Consider the following 22,545-nt stretch of genomic DNA (forward strand, 5'->3'; position numbering starts at 1 on the left):
TATCTTTGGCCATTCTTTATGTCTCAGCTAATGGAGGGTTATTAGCAAATAATATGCAAGTATTAGTTTCTTCCATGTGACAATGTTTTTAAAATTGGAGAAGTTGTAAAGGTGTTGACGCCTACGATATGCGGTTGATGACAAGAAAATGGGACTGTGTCGCTGCATTCATCTGCATCGACTGTTCCTTTACCTATGAACGCAATTTCTGTGGTGATGAGGTTCGGACCTTGGGAAGGCCCAGGGGATTGGGGCTGTGTTTGCTTTGTGATCTGCATTTACTATTCTTCTGAGTCTGTTCATCTATGATTTTGGTGTGTTGTTAGCCTAGGTGCTGCTAGACTTCACATTGGGTTGCTGTTCATTCATGTCTGAGCACTTCGTTCTTCCTGTTAATGGTCGGCTTATTGTTGATGTTATTTTTTCCTGTCCATGGGTGCTCTTGCATGTTTGTTGTGGTAAGGATCAGTGCTAGATGAGCGTAATCATGCCTGAAAAATGTCTAGATTTAGCTCACTATGTATGCAAACGAAGAATAACACGTAAAAAGTACAAACGGGCGCAGCAAAGCGCGCAGGGTCCATCTAGTCCCTTCTCATTCAGGTAAGCAAACACTATCTTGCTATAGCAACATCAAATGCATTGGTGACTAACAATATTTATTCAAATAAAGAATAACTCACTTAGCATTGGTACAGGTTTACAAGCCACTTTCGTTGCCCAGATACAATGTTTATTCAAAAAAAGAAAAACAAAGGAATCTACTCGCATGTAGCTGTAGTATTATTGTACTCCATCCATAATATAAATCCCTAACCCTCAGTTCCTTCTATAGGGAAATCTTTCTGGGTCTATGCAAGAAGAGTCCAAGTCAGAGAGATCAAATTTCTTAGGCCACAGAATCAGATCCACTATCTCCAGTGCCCTTCTTGGACCTTTTACGAAAATGGTCCTGGCCATTTCTTGAGCATCATTACCCTCCCATTCGTAATGGTAGAGCCAACATAGAAGACGGAGTGATATCTTCCCCCAATAGACAGTATAGCGGGCCAACATCTTGTTAAGCTGGCATGGGCCCGGCCAGTACTTTCTTATCCTTGCGCGGATCGGTGGGATTCTGGCTGCCTCGCAGAAAGTGACGATGAAGACGGCAAACACCCTCTTAAGCTTTCCATCTCCTTCTCCAGTAGGATCTGCTGGGTCGAAGTTGGAGGAAGTGCGAATCGCCTGCAACAGTGATTCTCTTCCAAGAATCAAGGTCGGCAGCTCCAAATACCCTTGTGTTTCCACGCTAAACAAGTCACTGTACGATGCACCAAAACTTAGCGGTGTAGAACCTTGCATTAGACCCGAATGACCCTTCATAGCGAGGCTCTGCCCCCTCGTTTTCAAGCCGAGCGCGTAGATATTGTCATTCCTTATCACAACTTCTGTATAATCTTGGCCCCAACCAGTCAGATTCAACTGAATCCAACTACTAGGTGTTAGGCCATACCTCTGCTTCTCGAGTATAGGCCTGCCCATGACGTGATACTGAGTGGCGACGTAGGCTCGTATTGCTCGAACGACGTCATCCGATGACTCATACGTCATGTTCGCCCGTATGGACCACCCGCGGGTTCCGAAAATCCTAGTTGTCACAGAAAAAAGAACAAACAGTCAAAACAAGCGTGCAACAAAACAATATCAATCATTATCTGATGCTTACATCATCGCGCATTGTTCAATGGCATGCAGCGGAGAGACTTGCCATCCTACAAGCAACCAGAAGACGAGATTCTTCACGTTGATGACCATGGTGAAGACGAGCTGGCCCCGGCTACCTGAAAAAACAGACGCTGAAAACTTGAAGAGTAGATCTTATCTTATCACGCTTGGGCACAACCCTTAACAAATGGAAATATAGACGGTCAAGATTAGAACTTAACTCTTGCAACATGTTTTTTTTAGGGAAACTCTTGGAACGTGTTTGGCAATCAGGGGGAAGAGGATTGGGAGTTTGGAGAAGGTAGTTAGTTGAGGGATTGGGCATGGGACTATGTGATTTAGTCTCAATCCTCTGTTTGACACCACTGGGAATTCTGGTAGGGAATAAAGCAGGAATTAGAGAACAGAACTCCCTTTCCTCATCCCATTTAATTCCCAAAACCCTCAAACAAACAAGAGATTAAATTGGCTGGATGCCCTCAAACTCCATTCCCTTTCGCTAACTCCTTCGAAACAAACAGGTTGTTCGATCACAAGGTTAGGATGGTTTTAACATGATAGAGACTATGGGCAGTCCATGCACGGAGCATTATACCGATTCAGTTTGTACGTATGTTTTCCATAGACGTCGTTTGATTTCTACATTAATGTATATCTCTACCGACGGGTTATCTCGCTTTCTCTCTATTGATTATACAAAGCTAAAATATAGACTACGGAAATTGTAAGGATTACTAGGAAGCTAAGGATCTACGGGTAGTCACAACAAGCTAAAATATAGACTACGGAAATATGTAGTACCTTTTTGTTCGGGTCATCCAGCAGCCTCTTGTTCCTTCAAACTGGAGGAAGCCGGAACCTTGATCGACCAGCCTCGCCTTCCCACTCCCCGGTCCCCTGCTCCACCTCTACGTGTTGTAGCTCTCTATGCTTGGTTAACCTTGATCAGCCATACCTATGCTTTGTTGTGAATGTTGTTATTGTTTGCTCTACTAAGGGACGAGGGGGAGGGGCGAGTACTTGCAGGTAATAGCATGGTAAGACGTAGTTAGCGCATTCACAAAGTGTGACATCATGTGATGCCCCTGGCCGGGCTGCATGTGCTCTTCGCATGTACTACCTCCATCTTAAAGTTTAAGACTTTTTTTGAAAAGTCAAATTAAGCAAAGTTTGACCATTTTTTTAAGAAGAATCTATCAATAAATATAATATTTTGTAGATAACGTACGAATATATATTTCATATCTAATGATATTGATTTTGTATTTTGCATGTGAATGATTTTTCGTAAAAACTTAGTCAAACTTGACATACTTTGACTTTCTAAAAAATATAAGTCTTAAACTTTGAGATGGAGGTAGTACTAGGCAGGAAAGCTGGTTTGGACGAGCGTCAAGCGGAGGTCGACATGTTAATGGTGACAAGGTACAATCGCCAAAAAGTCATCGGCGAGAGACAGAAAGATGTGAGGGATTGTTTTACACCTCCGATCCTGCAAGCTGCTCGGTGGTAGCACCCTAACCACCGACTACGCCAAGATCCCTGCTACCGACTTTGAAACGTCTATAAAATGTCAGTGCCCCAGGCAGAAACCCTAGTCACCAATTTCCCTTATCTATTCGTCCTTTTTTGAAAATCGCAAACCCTAGTACCTCCGGCCATCTCCTCTCGCCGCCGTCTAGAGCCTCGCCAAGCATCGCGGAGGTCATCATCGTCACCGTCGTCCTCGACTTGCTTCACCTGCGCGAGTGATACATCTCAAATGTATCTACTTTTCCAAATAATTTGCTGAAGTATTTGCTCCGGAATCTCACCATACTTGGATAAAACTACTAAATATGACCTTATTTTTAGCAAAAGTCTTGTTTCTGTCTATTTTCGCAAAAAATAAAATTGGTAAAAAATACCACGTAAGTTTTTCACCAAATAAATGACCTGGAGCTTTGGACCAGATGAGAGGTGCCATAGGGCTCAAAAGAGCACAGATATCACCCCCTGGGCTACGCACGTCACCTACGGCCTTTTGGCCCTCGATCATCGTCTCACCTCCCCCCTTCACATGTTTCTTTATATACCCTAAAAACCTACCCCCGGGAGGACGAGACGTTTCACAAATCGCCGTCGAGCCCACGATCTTTGTTTCGGGAGCCAGATTGATTCTGTTCTCCACCCCGGAGAGAGAGAGAGAGATTTCGAGGGCTTCTTCATCATCATCGCTTCCAACGTCATCACCAACAATCATGGGCTCACTCTCCATCACAATGAGTGATTAGTTCTCTGTAGACATAAGAGGTGGATGGGATTTGGAGGAGATTGATCATGTAATCACCCATATGTATCGAGATTAAGGTTTTTGTGTTGAAGATATTCATGTTTGAGTGTTGGTACACCTTTTCTGTGTTTAATGCTTGTTACTAGGACCCGAGTAACATTATTTTACTACTGCAGCTATATTGCTTTATCCTATACTAGGAAACTTGCATGTGCGTTGCAACGGAGCGGGACATGAAAAAAATTCAATTTAACTTGTCAATTACTATCTGTGTTTGGAAATATAAGATGTTATAGGCTTTTTAGATTCAACCACTTTAGCTTGTACTAGTAAAGGTGCACGTGCCACACACATATTATAGTTTATAATAAAATTTTATTTCTTTTAAGCAAGATTTTTACAAAGAGCCACTTTAAATGAGTTCATGCCCGCCCATGTGATCGAGGAGCGCGTGTAATAAACGATCCACCCACATGTCTCCACATAAAATTGGTGATCATATAAAAATGTGTTATAGTGACCTATATTAATAGAGAAGTAATCAATGTTAGTTCTGAAAAAAATACGATTAAAATATGTATGAAGATACAAAATGAAGAGTGTCGGATAAAATATCCTCCAAGAAATATTGCATGATCATTCAATTTCGAGTCTACTAAGATAAAAACTAATTTGCTTCTAAAATGTGTCATAGTGACCTATATTAATAAAGAAGTAATCAATGTTAGTTCTGAAAAAAATATGATTAAAATATGTATGAAGATACAAAACGAATATATATACACGTTCAGGAGTGTCGGATAAAATATCCTCCAAGAAATATTGCATGAAGCTTAACATCCACGGACCACAAGATGACCTGCATTATTATGGATTTTTATGACACAAACTTTGATACATATTCAATAAGGACAATCATTCTTCGAAAAAAAAAACGTTTAAAATCATAAAACAAATTGAGGGCAATCATTTTTCTGAAGCTTGTATGAAGAGCGGCCCACGCTCACCCGAAGGCCGACAGGCCTGATACAAATACGCTGCCCTCAATCGTTGAACAGACTGAAGCAAATCCCAATCGAAGTAAAAAAAAAATCACACTCACTCGGTCACTCCCTTCATCCCTTGACCCTGCATCTGCCCCACCGCCTGTGCCGGCGACCGGACGTTCGGAGCCCCCCAGCTTCGTGACCGGAGACCATACGCCGCCGTGCTACTTCTCCCCACCCCGTCCCTCCTCACTGTGGCACCCGACTCCAGCTCCCCCCATCTCGCCTCCCGTGTGACCGACGCCTCCACATCGTCGAGCTCGACGGGTGACCCACGACCAGGAGGACCCATTCCACCAACGACCACCTCCGGCCGGAGCCCCTGCTCTACGCCTCATCCCTAGCCTGCCCTCCAGGGACTCCATCCAGGCCGGTTCATCCTCTCAAGAGAAGGTAACATCCTTCTTTCTTTCTCTGTTCTTTTTTCTTGCAGTTGGAGGATTATCTGATTCAGCTTAGGCTCAAGATTCAAGAATCAAGATATGCCCTGTGCTTATTATGTAAATATAATGATCTTTTGGTATTTACTGAGATGCATGATCCATGGGATAGAATGGAGTTAGTGCTTTTGCACATAGCAATGAGCACATGCGGAATAAGATCTTTGACTCAGTTAATTGATTTAGACAGAAGATAAATGTTCGTTCTGATGAATTCGCAACCCTTTCTGCTCCCATGTTAGAGCATGACGTAGATGCTCTCTTGAATGATTTTTCCCTTCTAGGACCTTCAGCTGATTTTTGTGGCACTCTGAAACGTGATCTAGTGGAAGATTTTTTGAACGAAACAATTGCTGATCCAGTAGAGCATTCATCATCAACATCTAAAGTTCAGTATGACTCAGACACTGCGATTATGCCTACTGAGTTTGACAACAACTGGGTTATGCAGGTAATACTTTTTTTGGGTGTCTACTGTATATGTTATAATTATTGTCCGCGTACTTATATTTGTTTGCTTGGAGAACCGACAGCTATTTACGGAGGTCTGTACACGGTTGGAGGCTACGGTGAGGGATACTTTTTCCCTACATGGGTGGCAGCATAGTCTACGGATAGATGCCCCACCTACACTTTAGGCGTTATATGATTCATCGTTCCGATATGTATCTCGTCTAGTTTTTATTATTTATCCTTTTGGACTTGAGACAACAAAACGGCTATGTGCATCCTGGTTTTGCAGAGGCTGGATGTAATTGCTTATTAAAGTAATAAAGCATCCTTTATCGAAAAAATTTGTTTGCTCTGCAAGGTGATTTCCTAGATGATTCAAACTGGTTAGGCAATTTAAATTTTGTGCAGATGACACGAATCCGCAGCTGAGTGGATTATATGAGAATGCAGCATTGCTTCCTTATGACAACACTAATCCAAATGTACTTTCCATGTATCCCGGCGATGAGTCCTTGCAAGATTTTTTCAATGCCATGGAAGATCCTAGTGGAAAAAAGAGATGTATACGAACCTGGATTTAATGCCATGCATCAGCAGTTACAGTCTAATATGCATCCGAACTATTTATGGAGCACTGAACCTGGTTATAATGCCATGCATCAGCAGTTGCAGTCTACTATGCAGTTACAGTCTACTATGCAACCAAACTATGTAATTTCTCAACAGGGCATTGCATCAAGGTGGTTAAAGCTATGCAATTCATTGCGTGCTGTCGATATTGATAGTCAAGAGAGCATGACCATAGATGAACAAAAAGAATCAAAAAGAGTCAACTGCAGATGTAGATGACGCTGAGTCAACAGGGGTTACTATTATGAGGCGTTGCCATGCTCCATGTTCAAATGTGCCTTCAGATGGAGATGATGCTGAATCCACAGGGGTTACTATCATGAGCCGGCGCCCTGCTCCAAGCTCAAATGTGCCTTCAGATAAATATGAAGCTGAATCCGGGAATATTAGACCTAAATTTTCAGAAGATGAATTGCTTACCCCCTTATGTTAGCAAAGAAAGTTGATACATTTACTGCTTAATTAGCCGCTTCATTTTTAATTGTATATAAAAAGTGCCACTTCTTATATTCTAGATTGTTCTATGCTTGGGCAATTTGACATACAAGTTTTATGAATTCTGCAAGTCCGGTTAGAGAAACTTTCGTCCGCCTAGCTCTGGAAAGGGTACACATTCTCCCCTTATTAAGAATGAATATTGCTTGTGCCATTTAGCCACTGGTGATATGCTTAGGGCTGCTGTCGCTGCTAAGACTCCTCTGGGGATCAAGTCTAAAGAAGCTATGAACAAGGCAGTGTATCAAGAATAAAGCAAAATAGCAATTAAAAACAGCATAAGCTTCATTTGGTTGATTCCATTGTCTTGCATTTATTTAGGGAGAGCTTGTTTCTGATGACTGGTTGCCGGGATCCTTGATGAAGACATGAATAAGCCTCTTAATTCAAAGGAAAGGCTGAGGTGTTGAAGTCTAGGCTTGAAGCCTTCCACATACAGTCTGAGCAAGTATGTTTTGTTAACAAATTATGTATTCTTCATATCCTTTTCAGTATGAAAGTACCATCCTGGTAATATCCATTTCTTCAGTTGAATTAGTGTATATTTTACTACACTCTGGTTTTACTATCTTTGAGTAAGCTTGTTTCGCCAATAGATGAATTTGCACTATCATCATGTATTATTTGTTCCTCTTGTATGTTATCTATGTGCAAAACATGCTAATTTTACTTACACATTTGATACTGGTAACATTTGTGTATATGAAGGCTTTATGAAAATCCAACACTAAATATTCCATCTTAGCCTCAAATATATCTGAATAAGCTAATCATAATTGAACAAATAGATCATTCGAAATGAATGGTACTCTAGACAGGACATGGTTTCTGCTATGAAGCGCGGATACTTTGCATTTCTGCCGTACCCGTATCGGATACTGCTCGGATACGGGATACTGCCCGGATACTTTATCTGCTAATTTTTTAATTAAAAAAATAAGAAAATTACGGACACATGAGGGATACCCAAGGGATACTCGAGCGATACTCGAGGGGTACTTGAGCCAGCCAACCGTCCACTCATCTTCTACCGCTGATCCTTCCACTCCACTCCATCCCTATCGTATCGAACAATTGATTTTGATCTCTGAATTCATTCCTCCTCCATTCAGAGTACTAGTACTAGTACATCCCATCTTTTTTTGAAACGGGCAAATACTAGTACATCCCATCAAACAGATCTTTAGTTGGGAGCTCGAGCTAGAGCACGTACAACAGAACCAACTACATGAAATACATCCCAACTACTAGCTATTGATTCGTGTGATTTCTAGAGATGAATTTTACTTCTTTAATTATTAAAATATCTATGTTGGATGTGGAGGAAAACATCCACATCCATGTTAATCCTATGAGAAATATTTAATTTCTTTATTTTTCTAAATATTTACATATATATGAACGTATCCCCGTATCTATATTTTTGAAAAATTGCCGTCTCGCGGTATCCCCGTATCACGTATTGGATACGTATCCAAGTATCCGTGCTTCCTAGGGTTTCTGTATGATACAACAAAATTTAATTTTCATATGTCCAGCTCCATTTAGCAAGTTGAGGTATTTTACCAGCAAAAAATTACGTGTTGGATGGTCGAGGTACTTCAACATTTACAGCAAGAGTTGAAGTTTTCTTTTGTAGATGGCTCATCCGGAAAGATATTCTTCTTTCTTATCTTCGGATAGTCGGGCATACCATACTTCTCCACCTGTTTTTTATGTTCCACATTCCCACGTTGTAATATATGTTCAACACTCATGGAAATTACACGGGTATAGGTTGCACCTGGCACACAAGAGGCTATGTACAAATAAACCTCCGATTAGATGATTCATCAGTTTACTCTATAGGTATTCTTACCAGGTGAAACACGAACAATAGAGGATTGGGGGTATATCCATAACAACATGAGCTTCAGATTTCTTCTGGAGTCAGGCCAGCCGTTGTTTCTTGCAGTATTCTTCTTTCTTATCTTTGGATATGCTAGCATACCATCTCTGACCACTCCGTTTCTTCCGCCCACAATAATTTCTTCACGTGGATGATCAATCCCCAGTGAGCTTACAGGCATATCAGTTCCATCTGGTACACAATAGGAAATCATAAACCCATAAATCAGGAATAGATGATCAACAAACATAGCATGATTGTACCATTGTTATGTGTGTTGATTACAGTGCTCACAGGAGTACATTGATCTAATGGTAAGTTGGTAACGACGAAGCATGTTGAGATACATGCTCGGAGTTAAAAACTAATCAGAGCCTCAGAGGTGCTTCCTTATTTTGCTGACGGGCTATACGCCGTTTCTGGAGGTACTCCGCTTTCTTCTCATCAGACAATCGGGCATACCAGCTCAGTTTCTTTCCCGACTGTACACTCAAGGTGCTGGCATTCTTTTCTATAGGCGTGTTTGTTATATCTTTAAGTGGGGAGTGCTCCTCTGATGCAGACGGGGACGCATGTGGCTGTATTTTCTTCATGTGCAAGAACTGTGATTTAAAAAGGTCCAATGTGAAATCATGGGGGAACAATATATTCATTCAGTAATAAACATATAAAAAGAATGTGGGACAGTACAATTGCACAAACTGAAAGTTTTTATTGAATCGAGGACAATGCAATCGTACATCTATAAACAGTAAGAGGTCAAATCATCATGTCATAAAGAAAATCTTACAATAACTGAACAGGGATAGATAAAATTCAAAGGAAATCTTTTAGTGGAGAACAAAATAACTTCAGTATTATATCTGGTTGCATCTCATCTCATTCATCAGTAGAAAATCAATTATTTCTTTAGGATTAGTAGCTACAGGTGCAGATTGTAGAAACTGAATAAGACAATGATATGCTGATTCTAATTTATAAGATACCGACATGCTGATTTAATACAAACATGCTAATTGTGCAACAACAGGTGGTTGATCTGCGCAACTACATCAGGAGAACATGAGCAAACTTGTCTGAAGATACATCCTTTGGGTTTCGTCCAAGTGTGCCATGCAAATTTTGAAGCAACCGGTGACTTCTTTACAATTGGTAAATTCATGTTCTAGTATTATGGAGACAGTATGTAAATAGATGCAGCAACCTTGAAATTGGCTTAATGTATTGTACCCACATGTGCAAGTATCCTTGGCGGTTGTGGCACTTGGTTCTTCTACGGCGTCTGGGCAACTTGCTTTCTCAACGGCGGCTGGGGCTCTGGGCAATTGCTTCGTCGATGGCCGCTGAGCACTTGCATACGCGATGGTGGCTGGGGCACTTTCTTCGTCGACTGCGGCTGGGCAGTTGCGTCCTCGGCGGCGGCTGGGGCGGCGGCTGGGGCACCTGCGTCCTCGACGGCCAAGTGGAGCGGAAGGTGCGGAGGCCCAAGTGGAGGCATGGATGATGGGTTGCGGCTACACCGCCGTAGAGGATGGGCAGCGGCGCGGACGCAAGGGAGAGGGTCGTCATGGACCCATGGGTATGGTGCGTTTATTAAATTAGCGAATCGTTACCTGATTTTTTTTTTTGAACGAGATCGTTACCTGATTATTTGTGGACGTGGGATTGGAGGGTATGCGCTCAACGCGTTGAGCACCTCAACATTGGGCAGTTTTGGGTCGTTAGATCTTGTGCATGTAGGGCTCAGATTGGTTGGATCTGCCTCTCTTTCCCTTTTTATATTAGTGGAGATTAGCGAATCGTTACCTGATTATTTGTGGACGTGGGATTGGAGGGGATGCGCTCAACGCGTTGAGCACCTCAACATTGGGCAGTTTTGGGTCGTTAAATCTTGTGCATGTAGGGCTCAGATTGGTTGGATCTGCCTCTCTCTCCCTTTTTATATTAGTGGAGATATCTAGCGGAAATCCACTTTGGCTCCCGAGACTATATGCTCCCGCATCCTGAACCAAAGAGTTCACGCCACATGGAAGCTCTTGTGTGTATTTTGTCACGTATTGGTCTCAGTATCCAGATTATGAGCAGTGTCTCCTGGCCCACTAGCCATCACATTGAATACGATTATAACTGCCGGTACAGATGGTGGGAGCATCAAATTGTCTTTCTTGGACCGCATGTATCCTCGGAATAATGGTACTTTGGAACACACGTTGATTAAGGGCATCTAAAGCGCCTCAACATAATCAAACCAGTTAGAGCATTTTCACCTGCAGCCCGATAGCAGTTCCGATAGCATTTTGAGGGTTAGTATTGAAAATAGGCTCACACCGGCGCGTCCCAGAACGCGCCCCTTCGCGAAGGGCTCGAATGGTGATGCGCCGGCGCCTCGCGAAACGTCGGTTTTCGCGGGTGGGGTTGCCTTGGCAGCGAGAGGAGGCGACGGTTCGCATTGGAAACGACGCGGGAAGGTTGGTCGTCGGCATTAATGGTCTTTCGCGCGAAAACCAAAGCGGCGACGAGGGCGGCAAATGGCCATGCGGCGTCCACCCACCTCCCGCACGTGTCTTCAATGCGCGTCCGCTGCCTCCCTTAAAACCCCACTGACGCACCTCTCTTCTTCCCCGTCTTCCAACCCTAGCCGCCGCCGCCATTGTCGTAGACGCCGCGCCAAACACCCACCGACACAAGCACCCCACCGACGCGATGGCACACAACGACTAGGGCATGGAGATCCAGCCGTCAAAACTGACCAAGCAGGAGGCCATGGAGCTAGCCATCGCCTAGAGCGAGCTCGAAGAGCTCGGCCAATAGCATGGCTAGGGGTGTAAACGGATCGAATCGAATTGGATTTTTCTCATACCATATCCTCTACCACATCTAGTCACTCCTACGCTCAACCCACCCAGTCGCGAGACTCCACGCTAGTACAGGGATAAGCCGGTGATACATCCAGTCACTCCTACACTCAACCCTCCTCCCGCACCAGCACGTACGTCGCCTCCAGCTGCTCCTACGCCAGCGCCAACAGCTGGTCCTTCGACGGCACCCTACTGGCCCTGGCCATGGGAGCCACCAGTCTTCATCGACCTCGGCGATGAGAAATAGGCAGCCATGGCGCGCTCCTAACTTAGCTAGGGTTTTAATTTAGTCTATTTAATTTATGTTTTCCCTTTTTTGTCCCTATGAAAAATAAACCTTCTATCAATATAAATTATCAAAAAAAAAGTTGCGTCAGGCTGCTGGGCAGTCCCGACGGACAAGCGCTTGTTTTTTTCCCATTTTAGTGTCTGTGGCCCCAACCGAAACTAACACTTTTGGTGTCCGAAATGCTTGGGGCTGCTGGTGATGGCTAACACAGTGCAGCTATCCTAGAAGATGATGCCCCATAAACACACGCGTTGTCTTGTTAAAATCGAGCACCACGGTTGCCATCTTGGTTTCTTCCCAAATTCAGACATCCACACCATCCATGGCGTCTTCCTCATCCAATCTAGGCTCGAAGGGCACTGGATCTCGAAGGACATGGTGCCCTGTCCGGCGGGGCTAGACCCACCGTTAACCTGCACCGGTACGAAACAAGTATACCAAGTTTAAATCGTGCCTAATTAATTTTCGAAGGGAGAGAGCGCACTAATTTCTTTCAATGTTTTCACCTTTGCAGCGAGTACAAAATATGTCCTGTTTTCAACCAGCTAGCCAGCACTGCAAATTCATGCCCAAATGTTTCTGTAAAATAGTCCTAATTCTGAATGGCATTTTCTGCCCCCAGGTTTACGCCATAACTGAACATCTCTGTCCATATCCAGGAATGCATAATTCGGCAGATTCATGGCTGACAGTCCAGCTATTCCACATACAATTTCTGAACCTTTCTCGTTACTAACTTGACAGGACTGCATCATTTATACAAATAAATCTCTGAACTACAATCCATGCGTCTGTCTATCAATAATTTTCTAGGAATGCAACGTTCTTGCTAACCTGTTTTCCATGTGTTGCTAATATCAGACTATCAATTTTAGATTATTGGATTACTGTGTACTAATAAATGTAGATACAGTCTAGCAGACATTTTCGCAGCTCTCGCGATGCAAGCATGTACATATTTTTGGGCAGAAATTTTTACCTCTTTGTCCAGTCTGTCGTTTTCTCCATTCATATTCACGGTGCACTGCCAGTCTCCTCTGTCGCTGGCATATGCCACTGCTTGGACGATGCTCGCAAAGGATGGATCCGGTATCCGAATCAACATGATCATTGCAGGGCGCTCGCGCCGCCGGTACGGTATAGTATTCTCTGCTGTTGGTTTCCCTTCAGCAGACCTATCCGCCTGTACGGTATAGTATGCATAATCACGGATCGATTTCTCAAGGGCACTCTGTCGAAGGACAAGGTATTCTATCCCGTGGTAGACCCTGCACGAGTAAGCATCACAGCCAAAATCAGATTTGCTAAAATTTTGTGTCCATGTTGTGGTACCACAATATTTATATGGTTTTCTCCTGGCATCGCAGGGAGTCAAAACATGTACATGTTCTGATGAATTGGATATAATGACATCGACCACACTGCAACATCTGTACCCAATATTTATGAACTACTATAGTCAGCTGTTTCTGATCTAGCTCCAGCATTTTTTCTAACCTCCACCTCCCAAATTGGACATAGTACCAGCTACCACAAATACAAAATCTGTACCCAATTTGAATGAACTTGTACTACCGACAATGTGGACGCAATGAAATAAGGTAACAAAAGGTACTGACGAACCATCTGTGGAGTTAGTCATTCAGCTCACACTGTCCTAATGCTAAACTGTACCAACTTTGGGTACTAAAGTTCACCACTCGGTCAGTCCCGGAGCTTTTGGATTCATATTTCCAGCAGACTGACGGATCTAGCTTGTCATTCAGCTTCTGATTCATCCGCGCCGGCTACTGCTACAACGATGCCCATCACGGATCGATCCGGCTGAACTGACCTGACATAGCCGCACTCACCATTTTTCTCCTGGGACTGCACCATTAGCTGTTGTCTCCGTTAGATAGCCAAACTGTAAAGGAGACACAAAAACGCCCTGTCAAGGCTGGAGAAGAAAGACCTTGTCGCACAGGCGGCTAAAATTATTGCATCAACGAACCTGCTGACTAGATCCAAGGGGAGTCCATTGATGTCGCCGGTGAAGCGGCGCTCTCTTCCGGTGTCCTACAGCGTATGCCCCTCTTTCCGCTGCCTAGCCGCTCGTCGAGTCGCCGGAGGCCACACCTTGTAGAAGAGCCGATGTTCTTCTAGAGGAATTTCACCGCTCAGATCCCAAACTCATGGCGCCCTGGTATACCTAATTTCGTTCATGTACCATGGTCCAGGACAGCTCCACCAACGTGTTCTGCAGGTCCAGATCATCGGGGCTAGCCGCCTGGTCCCTTCTCCGTCACGGATTGTTAATGTACCATGGGCCACATGTATGAACAGGCGCAGAACCGACAGTGTATTCTTCAATTACTACTGCTCGAACCTCATTCAATTTTTCCCGACTCAACAATCTCGACGCAAACTCCACTCCCATCTAATATTGAAAGAAAAAAAAAACACTGCAGCAACATATTTAACATGGGCTCTTATTAATTCTATGGACAGCATCAAGTTTACTAGACACCCATTCCAGATGGGTACCAAGTTAAGAGAATTAATAATCATATATCGTTGGTGAAGTTACTTTGCATATGGCATCCATATTTCATATCGTTAAAAGATACAAATTCTCATGTCATCCAAATTGTTCATATGGCAAAGCAAACAGTATATCTACAGTCTTACTTCAGTTACAGATCTATGCCATAAGGCTGCGGCGCATTTTATCTAGTACTATATACGCTAGCAAAGATACTACCTCCACTGGCCCAGGGAAGAATGCAAGTGGAGGTCCCTGCACATGAGGCAGAGGAATGCCATTCACCAACGCAGGGGTGGCAGGGGTTGGTTGCCGAGGAGCTAAATCAACAGGTGCTGCCAGTCGGGCTTGTGCAGCCAATACTGGCAGAACAGCTGTGGCAGCCAAATGCAAAGACTCCCGAAGATTCCTTCCATGGCGATGCTGGTAACGTAGACCAAGTGCAACCCCTACAAGTGACAGCGCCAACACAACAAAGCCTGACAAAATAGCAATGGTAGATCCACCATGAGACTTTGGCTCGTACCCATACGGAGTTGAGCCATTGTCTCCTTGCTGCTGTCGCTGGTGCCTGGCTTCTTTGTCCTCCGGTTCATTGTTCTTAGAGCGATACAATTCATCTTGAACCTCATGCTTCCGATCTTGATCTAAACAGTGAGAACCACAGATATCAGCAGAATTGAGAAAATCAAATACAAACATCAGAATGCAAGTGGTACATACCTTTTCTGTGACCACGTCCGTCATACTGATCATCATGCTGTCTCTTCTGGCGGGGCATAGGCTCCCCACGATCTCTTCCATCTGTCATTGTGAAAAGAACAAATGTCAGCACAGAATTGAAAACTTCATGTGACACAAACATAGCAACTGGTGCGTACCTTGTTCACGTTCATCCCTGGCATGCCCATTATCCTCGAAATCATGTTGTCGCATATGCTTCCCATGGTCTTGTTTATCTGTTACTGTGATAAGAACAATGTCAGCACAAACTCATGAAATTTCAAAAATACAAACATCTCAATGCAAAGTGCATACCGGTTTCTTCACATGTAAACCCATCATCATGCTCAGTACACTGAGCATAGAGCATCACCAGATTATCAGGGGTAAACCCAATTGTAATAACATCAGGCGAACTTCCTACTATGCACAAACATCCACGTTTGCCCTGACTCATTGCCGCAGCCCTAAGGGACTCACAACAGGATGATGTTGGTTGGTTACCAGCACAGAACTGCTGTATATTTGTTGCCAGACTTGTGACCTCACAAGTTGGCCTGGCACTTCCACATGCCAAAACATTATAGCCCATCACAACAAAGAACATAAAGGTGATGGCGACAGTACTCCATGGCGCTCTGGGGCAATTTACATACGAGTGGTGCTTCTTAGCTTGAAGCTGAAAGAGATGCCTTAGTCAGAACTTCAGTTTCCTTCTTATAATCATAGGTTTATTAGGTCAGTTAACCCAATCATAGTCTAGCTGTGTTGTGTCCATAACTCGATATATGTCCAAATTCAAGTTAAAAGAATAAAACGAATACAGTGTCTATATATGTCGAATTTCAAGTTTATTCGTAGAGAAATCACTAACTTGAGATTAATTCGCTTACCACGCTTGCAACTGAAACAGGGTTTGTGAATAAGAATCAATCAACATGCTTGACACTACATATTCACAGAATTTTCAGGCAAAAAGTTCCTAGGTCACCACTGAGGCTATTGGATGGGATTAACAAGAATTGATGCAAGGTTAAGTTTATCAAATGTACATATTGGAGAGGCAAATAATGCTTTTCAAATTTCCAAAATAAAAAAAGAATAGTGATTTTATTGACAATAAAAAATTATGAACTGTATGTTTCTTAAGTGTTATGAATTAACTGAACTGAAATAATTCAGTAACAAGGAGGCAACGCCATCATGCATTTCTTCTAAAATATATTAAAACGGAATTTTTGTCTGTTAAATTAAAGATGATAAATTTTTATACGAAATACTAGTCTCAAGTCAACTCCAACTATTAAAATTATGTACATTAAAGTGCCATATTCACACTAAGCAGTTGCTTTCGGAAATTTTGACAATGTGAACAATATAAATCAGTTGTAAAGGGATATTGCATGACCAATTTACAGGAGTAAAGACAATGCAAGTTGATGTTCCCCTTGAAAGTGCCATAAGAGGGGGCGTAATTCTCAGTTTTATGCTCTGAAGTTATATAGCAGAATAATCAGGATAATTACCATAACCGGTTCACTAGCCGCAAAGTCCCCATCATCACAACTACTACTCTGCTTGTCACTTCTTCTGGAAGGATTCTTATTATCAGGCTGTGATGGTTCCCCATCATCAGAATTCGCCCTCTGCTTATCACTTCTGGCACAAGATAGGCATGGTTAGAAAATCATGTCATTTTCAACAACAGCTTTAGTTGCTAAACAAACTTGATGGGAAGAAAATTAAATAATACCACTCACCTGAACATCTTGCGAATAAGAGAGATAGTATAGCTTGGATCAACTGTGGTTGTGTCATCAAGTAACTGCTCATAATTAGAACCAGAAGATTGAGGATTAATACAGCTCAATATTTCAATAATGCCGAGGGAGTATGTTAAGCAACTATTCATGCCTTTGTGACAAGGTAGCTAAATGGAACTCTTGATAGCAGGGTTACTAAACTCCAATATTTAAAACAATGTACATTCAAGTTCACATGCATAGTACGTAGTTGCTTAAGCCTTAAGTCAACTCCAAACATTAAAATTATGTACATTATAGTGCCATATTCACAGTAAGCAGTTGCTTTCGGTAAATTTGAGAATGTGAACAATAGAAATCAATTGTAAACGGAAATTGCATGACCAATTTGCAGGAGTGACAATGCAAGTTGATGTTCCCCAGAAATTCACGCTCCACCCCATAAATGGCAACAGAATTCAACATAAAATCCAGCATGGCCATCAAGCACAGCATATGCCAGTGTGGGCTATCTTCACTTCATCACCCTAAGGTACAGAACGCTTAATTTCTCCTAACAACACAGAGTGACTGTCATTCTCGAAGTGGGCACCAAGGAGACAGCAACACCATGCATTTCTTCCAAAATATTTCAGACCAGAACTTTTGGATGTTAAGAGATGGGCTGGTGATCAAATATGCTGGTAGCACAATACTCACCTCATGCTTATCAGGTGACTTGATCAAGCCAGATAGCACTTTCATCAGCTGGTCACTTGACGACATCACTTCCGAAACACTGTGTATGGCTGATAACTCTTCCATGAAGCGAAGGATCATATCAAGAGAACCAGGCCTGAAATGTGTTGAGAAAAAGGTTAAGTGATTGCATTCTTGTCCCAGATTGTTAATTCAAAATTCAAAAACTGAGAAGCATGAATATAAGAACTATAAAATGCCAGACCAAATTATTCGAAAACATCAAATGCCACATCTCAGAAGACTGTGAAGAACCTAAAATTTGCACTAGAAGACAGATAGTATAATAAATGTTATCTTTGACATAATGGAATTTAAAAGGAACTTTTGAGGATTCAAATACTTTAGGGTTGTTCGGACAAAGAGAATTTTTGGGGGGCATTTGGCTTTTGCCCATATTTGAACTGGATACCATAAACTTCCAGAAAAATGCCCCCTATCCAAACATGCCCTTACAAGAATTTCCTATGCAGTTATTTGCTACGCAGGATTTGTATATTTTTGAAGGATTTCTTTGCACTAGAGTTCATAGGAAAATTTCCATTGACTCCAACCCCTTGGAAAGGTCCTATGTTTTTCCAATGGTACAATCAAACAATCTTTGGTGCAAATTCATGAGGTATTCGATCCTATACGAATCAGGACGGTATGGTATTGCAATCCTACCTATTTCCTACTGCTGTAGTTCAGAATCCCGTGAAACAAGGGGGCCTAATTAGAAAGATTAAATGTGTAGAGGTTGATGAGCTTCATTAGATATGAAAGTTGGCCGTTCTTAATTCTTAAACTACAGAAAGTTTACCAAATAGATGGGGGAAGTTAAACAAAACCTTGAACTATAATATTTCATAATATGTAACATTTAACTTTTATGAAATGAAAATGTTGCAGAATTTCAAGTTAGTTCAATCCAAAAATACACCATACCTGTCTAGCTTCTCTTCCGGTGATTTTTCAATCTCAGTTGTTAGCAACCCAACAACATGGTCAACTAAACCCGCTTTAAGCAAGGGCTGGACAAGCGCATCTTGGACACTAATGACAGTTGATATGAAGTCAATGCTCTGCACCCAGTAATCCAAATATGAAACAATCAAACAATTGAACATATGCAAATACAAAGGGATGCAGCTGAACTATATTATAATAAGATGAACATCATTGTGATAGTTTGTCTGGGCTGATAATTGCAATCGAACCATGTTATAATAATAGGTAACAAAAACTTTACAGTAAGAGTATATGAAAATAAAAGCTTTCTCTATACTGTAAGATTTCTTCCAAATAAATAAGCAAATAGATGGTAGATAAAAGACCATGAGATCTCTGAAACTAAAATTAGGTAAAATTGCTAATTTGCAATGTGAAATCACATGTTTCTCAAGGCTCTCCAGTGTTACCAAAAGAATGTCCAAGAACTTCAGAGATTCCTAAGAGAAGAATTTTCACAAATGCGAACCAAGTTATTGGCAAACTCCATGGATGAAAAACAGGAACTCGATCTGAATCAAATGACAACTCTTAACATTATTTGGATAACTTGGATATATAGCAATGCATACTGGACCATTACAACTGACAAGTGTTAGGGGTGACGAAATAGTAATAGTAAGAATTCGATGACCAACTTCCTGGAACTACATCATTGTATGATGAACTGGTAAGAGAACTAAGCAGGAAAGACACATATACCAAACCATCATGTGTACCATCATTAAAACAATTTTTGCCACACGAAATCTTACAAAAGAAACATGTTGTGTCCACATGTAAAGTTCAAGTTAAAACAACAAACCAGCCACATTGTGTCTATATATGTCGAATTTCAAGTTTAAAATAGAATAGAAGTCGCTAAAATTCAAGTAGATCGCATATACGAATTCAGTAAAGTACCTTCTCAAGTAATGTCGAATTCATTGTATTGCCAATTATCCATAGCATACGTGAAAGAATCTCATCAGGTAAAAGAACTTCAGCCCAAGAAACAGAAGCACTGCTCCGAAGGATGGCAGCCAACAACCTATGTTAAGAAAAACGATATGAGGATACACAACTGACAATCTTTTGCAACAATACTCATTCCAACTATCTTTTCACTCCTAAGAACATTTTTACAATCACCAAGAGTCCAAGACAAGCTAAATTTAATCAAAAATAGCGCAGATGGATGACAAAAACAAATGAGGCACAAAACAACAAGCCAGATAAGCATAGACAGAACTTCTCAGCTCTAAGTTCTCATTCTCTGCAAGTCTGAACAATTAGAAAGCCGCTTCGCCAAGTTTTGACCGTCAACTATAGAAATTGAGTTCTCAATAAAAAATAATCCAAATTTACTTAGCTCATATCCCCGCATATTATTATTAAACCAACCTACTAAAACTGTTAACATGGTTATATTTGTGCAAAAACAGCTGTATGTTCAATAAACTTCATCTGCAGTTCAATGACTGGTGATCAGTTGCGAATGCGCAAATGTATGTATGCACGTACGTTGTAAGTATCCGTGATTTTGCATGTGGGAATTTGCATAGTTATGTGGTGAAACTGAATTCATAAGTTATCTGATCACTACAGCACTGCACAAATTCAAGAATAACATAAAATAATGTTATCAACATATTAATTATGCGTGTGCTGAGCTGAACTGTCAGATCTATTTCACATGATAAGAGTTAAATTTCATGAAACAAAATAGCTTGCAATTGTAGAATAATAAACAGCTTGCTGAAGAACTAATAAAGAAAACAGCGAAGAAATTAGTTCTAAAGATGTTCTGGTCCAGCAAATGAAATAGAAGACTTAATCTCAAACATATCCAACCTGAATGTTTCAGAAAGGCATTTGACATCATCTAGGAACAGTTGATTCACAACAGTTGTAATTAAACCCTTCTCCAAACAGATCGCGTCAACTAGAGATTCATGGCAAGCTAAGTTTCCCATGATTCCAAGACAAACTTCCTGCACAGACCAAAAATTCAAATAAACAAGATACTTAAGACATTCTTAGCAAAAAGAGTGGAGGTAGCAGCAGAGGAAAAATTCTATTTTACCTTCACCCGAGAAGAATCTGCCACTCGAAGGTTTTCCAGAAGCACTTCAAGTACAGCGTTATCGATCTGCACGAGTTAAAATATATGTGCATATTAGGCTGTTAGCAGCAAAGATGCACACTTACTAAGGTATAAAGAAATCTGCATGACTGTGATGATCTCGGCCTTCTTTTGCTTTTGTATGTTTGACTAGCTGTTAGATCAATTAGCAGAAGTACTTTTGACTTACTGCAACAGAGCCATTCTTTCATTCAAAATAGTTGCTGATATTAACATGTTATTATGGCATAAGATATGCATTACAACTTTACAAGTAGTTGTCACCAGCATTAATTTATATGGTTCCTAAGTTATACTGCAGAATTTTCTAGAACAAATTTTTAGAAAACTAAAATTCAGAGCCTGAGAGATAACATATGCCCCCTTTATCAATTTTCTTTCAGTGCAGTAAGGAAAAGGCACGAAGGAAGTACAAAAGAAAAGGAAGCCTGAGAAAATCAAAGTTAACAACTCCCTTTTCTGCTTATGTACTTCTCCTAATTGACATAACAATCCAACCACATCATATTAAAATACAGGCTTGTCTAAAGCCAGTACAGATAGAGATAAGACAATCAAAATCTCTCACGCATCATGCTTGCTACAAAGTAATCTGTCTTAGCAAAAATCTGAGCAGCAATAAAGGAGTTTCATACAGGCATATAGCAAAGCAACCCCCTTACATATGAAGAACATATTGAAGAAACACTCCTTATATAACAGAATGATCAGGATAATTACCATATGTTCTGCTTGAGGTTCACTAGCTGCAAGGTCCCACAGAATGCACCCACACTCTTCCCACTGATCCTCATACTCAGGTAGCGTTGACTCCCCATCATCAGAACTGGAACTCTTGTTACTTTTGGCACGAGGTAGGCATTGTTAGGAAAAGCAGGTGGAACTTAATGCGAAGTAAAACTGGAAGTAGCACTCACCTGAAGTCTTTCTCCAGATGGGATCCCTTTGGTATTAGCTTCCTTATAAGAGAGATGGTATAGCTTGGATCAACTGTGGTTGTGTCATCGAGATAGCATGAGATAATTCCAACCGGAAGATTGAACATGAAGACAGCTCAATATTACTATAATTGGCTAAATGGAAATCTTGATGGCAAGGTAACTAAACTCCGATTGGTTGCTTTTTTTGGCAGGGGAACAGCGCAAGTAGTTGCGTAAGGTAACTAAAACTCCAACTGCTAAAACTATGTACACATTGAAGTGACAGATTCATTGCGTGCGACAGATTTAAACAATAGCAGTCAAATTGCACGACCAATTTACAAAAGGGTAAACGCAAGTCCATGCTCCCCAGAAATTCACGCTGCACCCAATAAATGGCAAGAGAATACAACCTAACATCCAGCATGGCCATCGAGCACAGTATCCCAGTGTGGCCTATCCTCGCTTCGTCACCCAGGGGTACGGAACGCCTAGTTTCCCCTAACAGCACGGCATGGCCGCCATCCTCGAGGCGGGCGCCAACTGCTCGACGGAATGCTCGTGAGAGGCGGTGGGGAATGGGAACCACACAAGCAACCCAAAAACCCTCGTCGCGCTGCGGACCGAGAGGGAGAGGGAGAGGGAGGTGGGAGGGAGGCGAAGCCATGTACCTCTTCACCCGTG

The 22,545-nt window shown here is 41.8% G+C and overlaps 1 protein-coding gene and 1 long non-coding RNA gene across 2 annotated transcripts; one reads left to right on the top strand and one right to left on the bottom strand.

Moving 5' to 3' along the window:
* The first annotated feature begins 5,287 nt into the window (after positions 1-5,287).
* LOC124699844 lies at positions 5,288-6,043 on the top strand. Its single transcript, XR_007001538.1, has 3 exons — positions 5,288-5,418; positions 5,750-5,916; positions 5,999-6,043. It is a non-coding gene; the product is annotated as an uncharacterized LOC124699844 (long non-coding RNA).
* Positions 6,044-14,647: 8,604 nt separating this feature from the next.
* LOC124696835 lies at positions 14,648-21,986 on the bottom strand. The gene is made up of 13 exons (XM_047229495.1): positions 21,859-21,986; positions 21,662-21,782; positions 20,882-20,947; positions 20,650-20,789; positions 19,720-19,846; positions 18,754-18,890; positions 17,788-17,923; positions 17,086-17,150; positions 16,852-16,984; positions 15,641-16,004; positions 15,484-15,567; positions 15,326-15,406; positions 14,648-15,249 (listed from the first exon to the last, which is right to left on the bottom strand). Exons 1-13 carry the CDS (start codon positions 21,984-21,986, stop codon positions 14,762-14,764), a joined length of 2,070 nt encoding a protein of 689 aa, XP_047085451.1. The 3' UTR covers positions 14,648-14,761.
* Between the last annotated feature and the right edge of the window lie 559 nt (positions 21,987-22,545).

Source organism: Lolium rigidum, chromosome 3 (genome assembly GCF_022539505.1).
Source record: "Lolium rigidum isolate FL_2022 chromosome 3, APGP_CSIRO_Lrig_0.1, whole genome shotgun sequence".
NCBI classification, from domain to species: Eukaryota; Viridiplantae; Streptophyta; class Magnoliopsida; order Poales; family Poaceae; genus Lolium; species Lolium rigidum.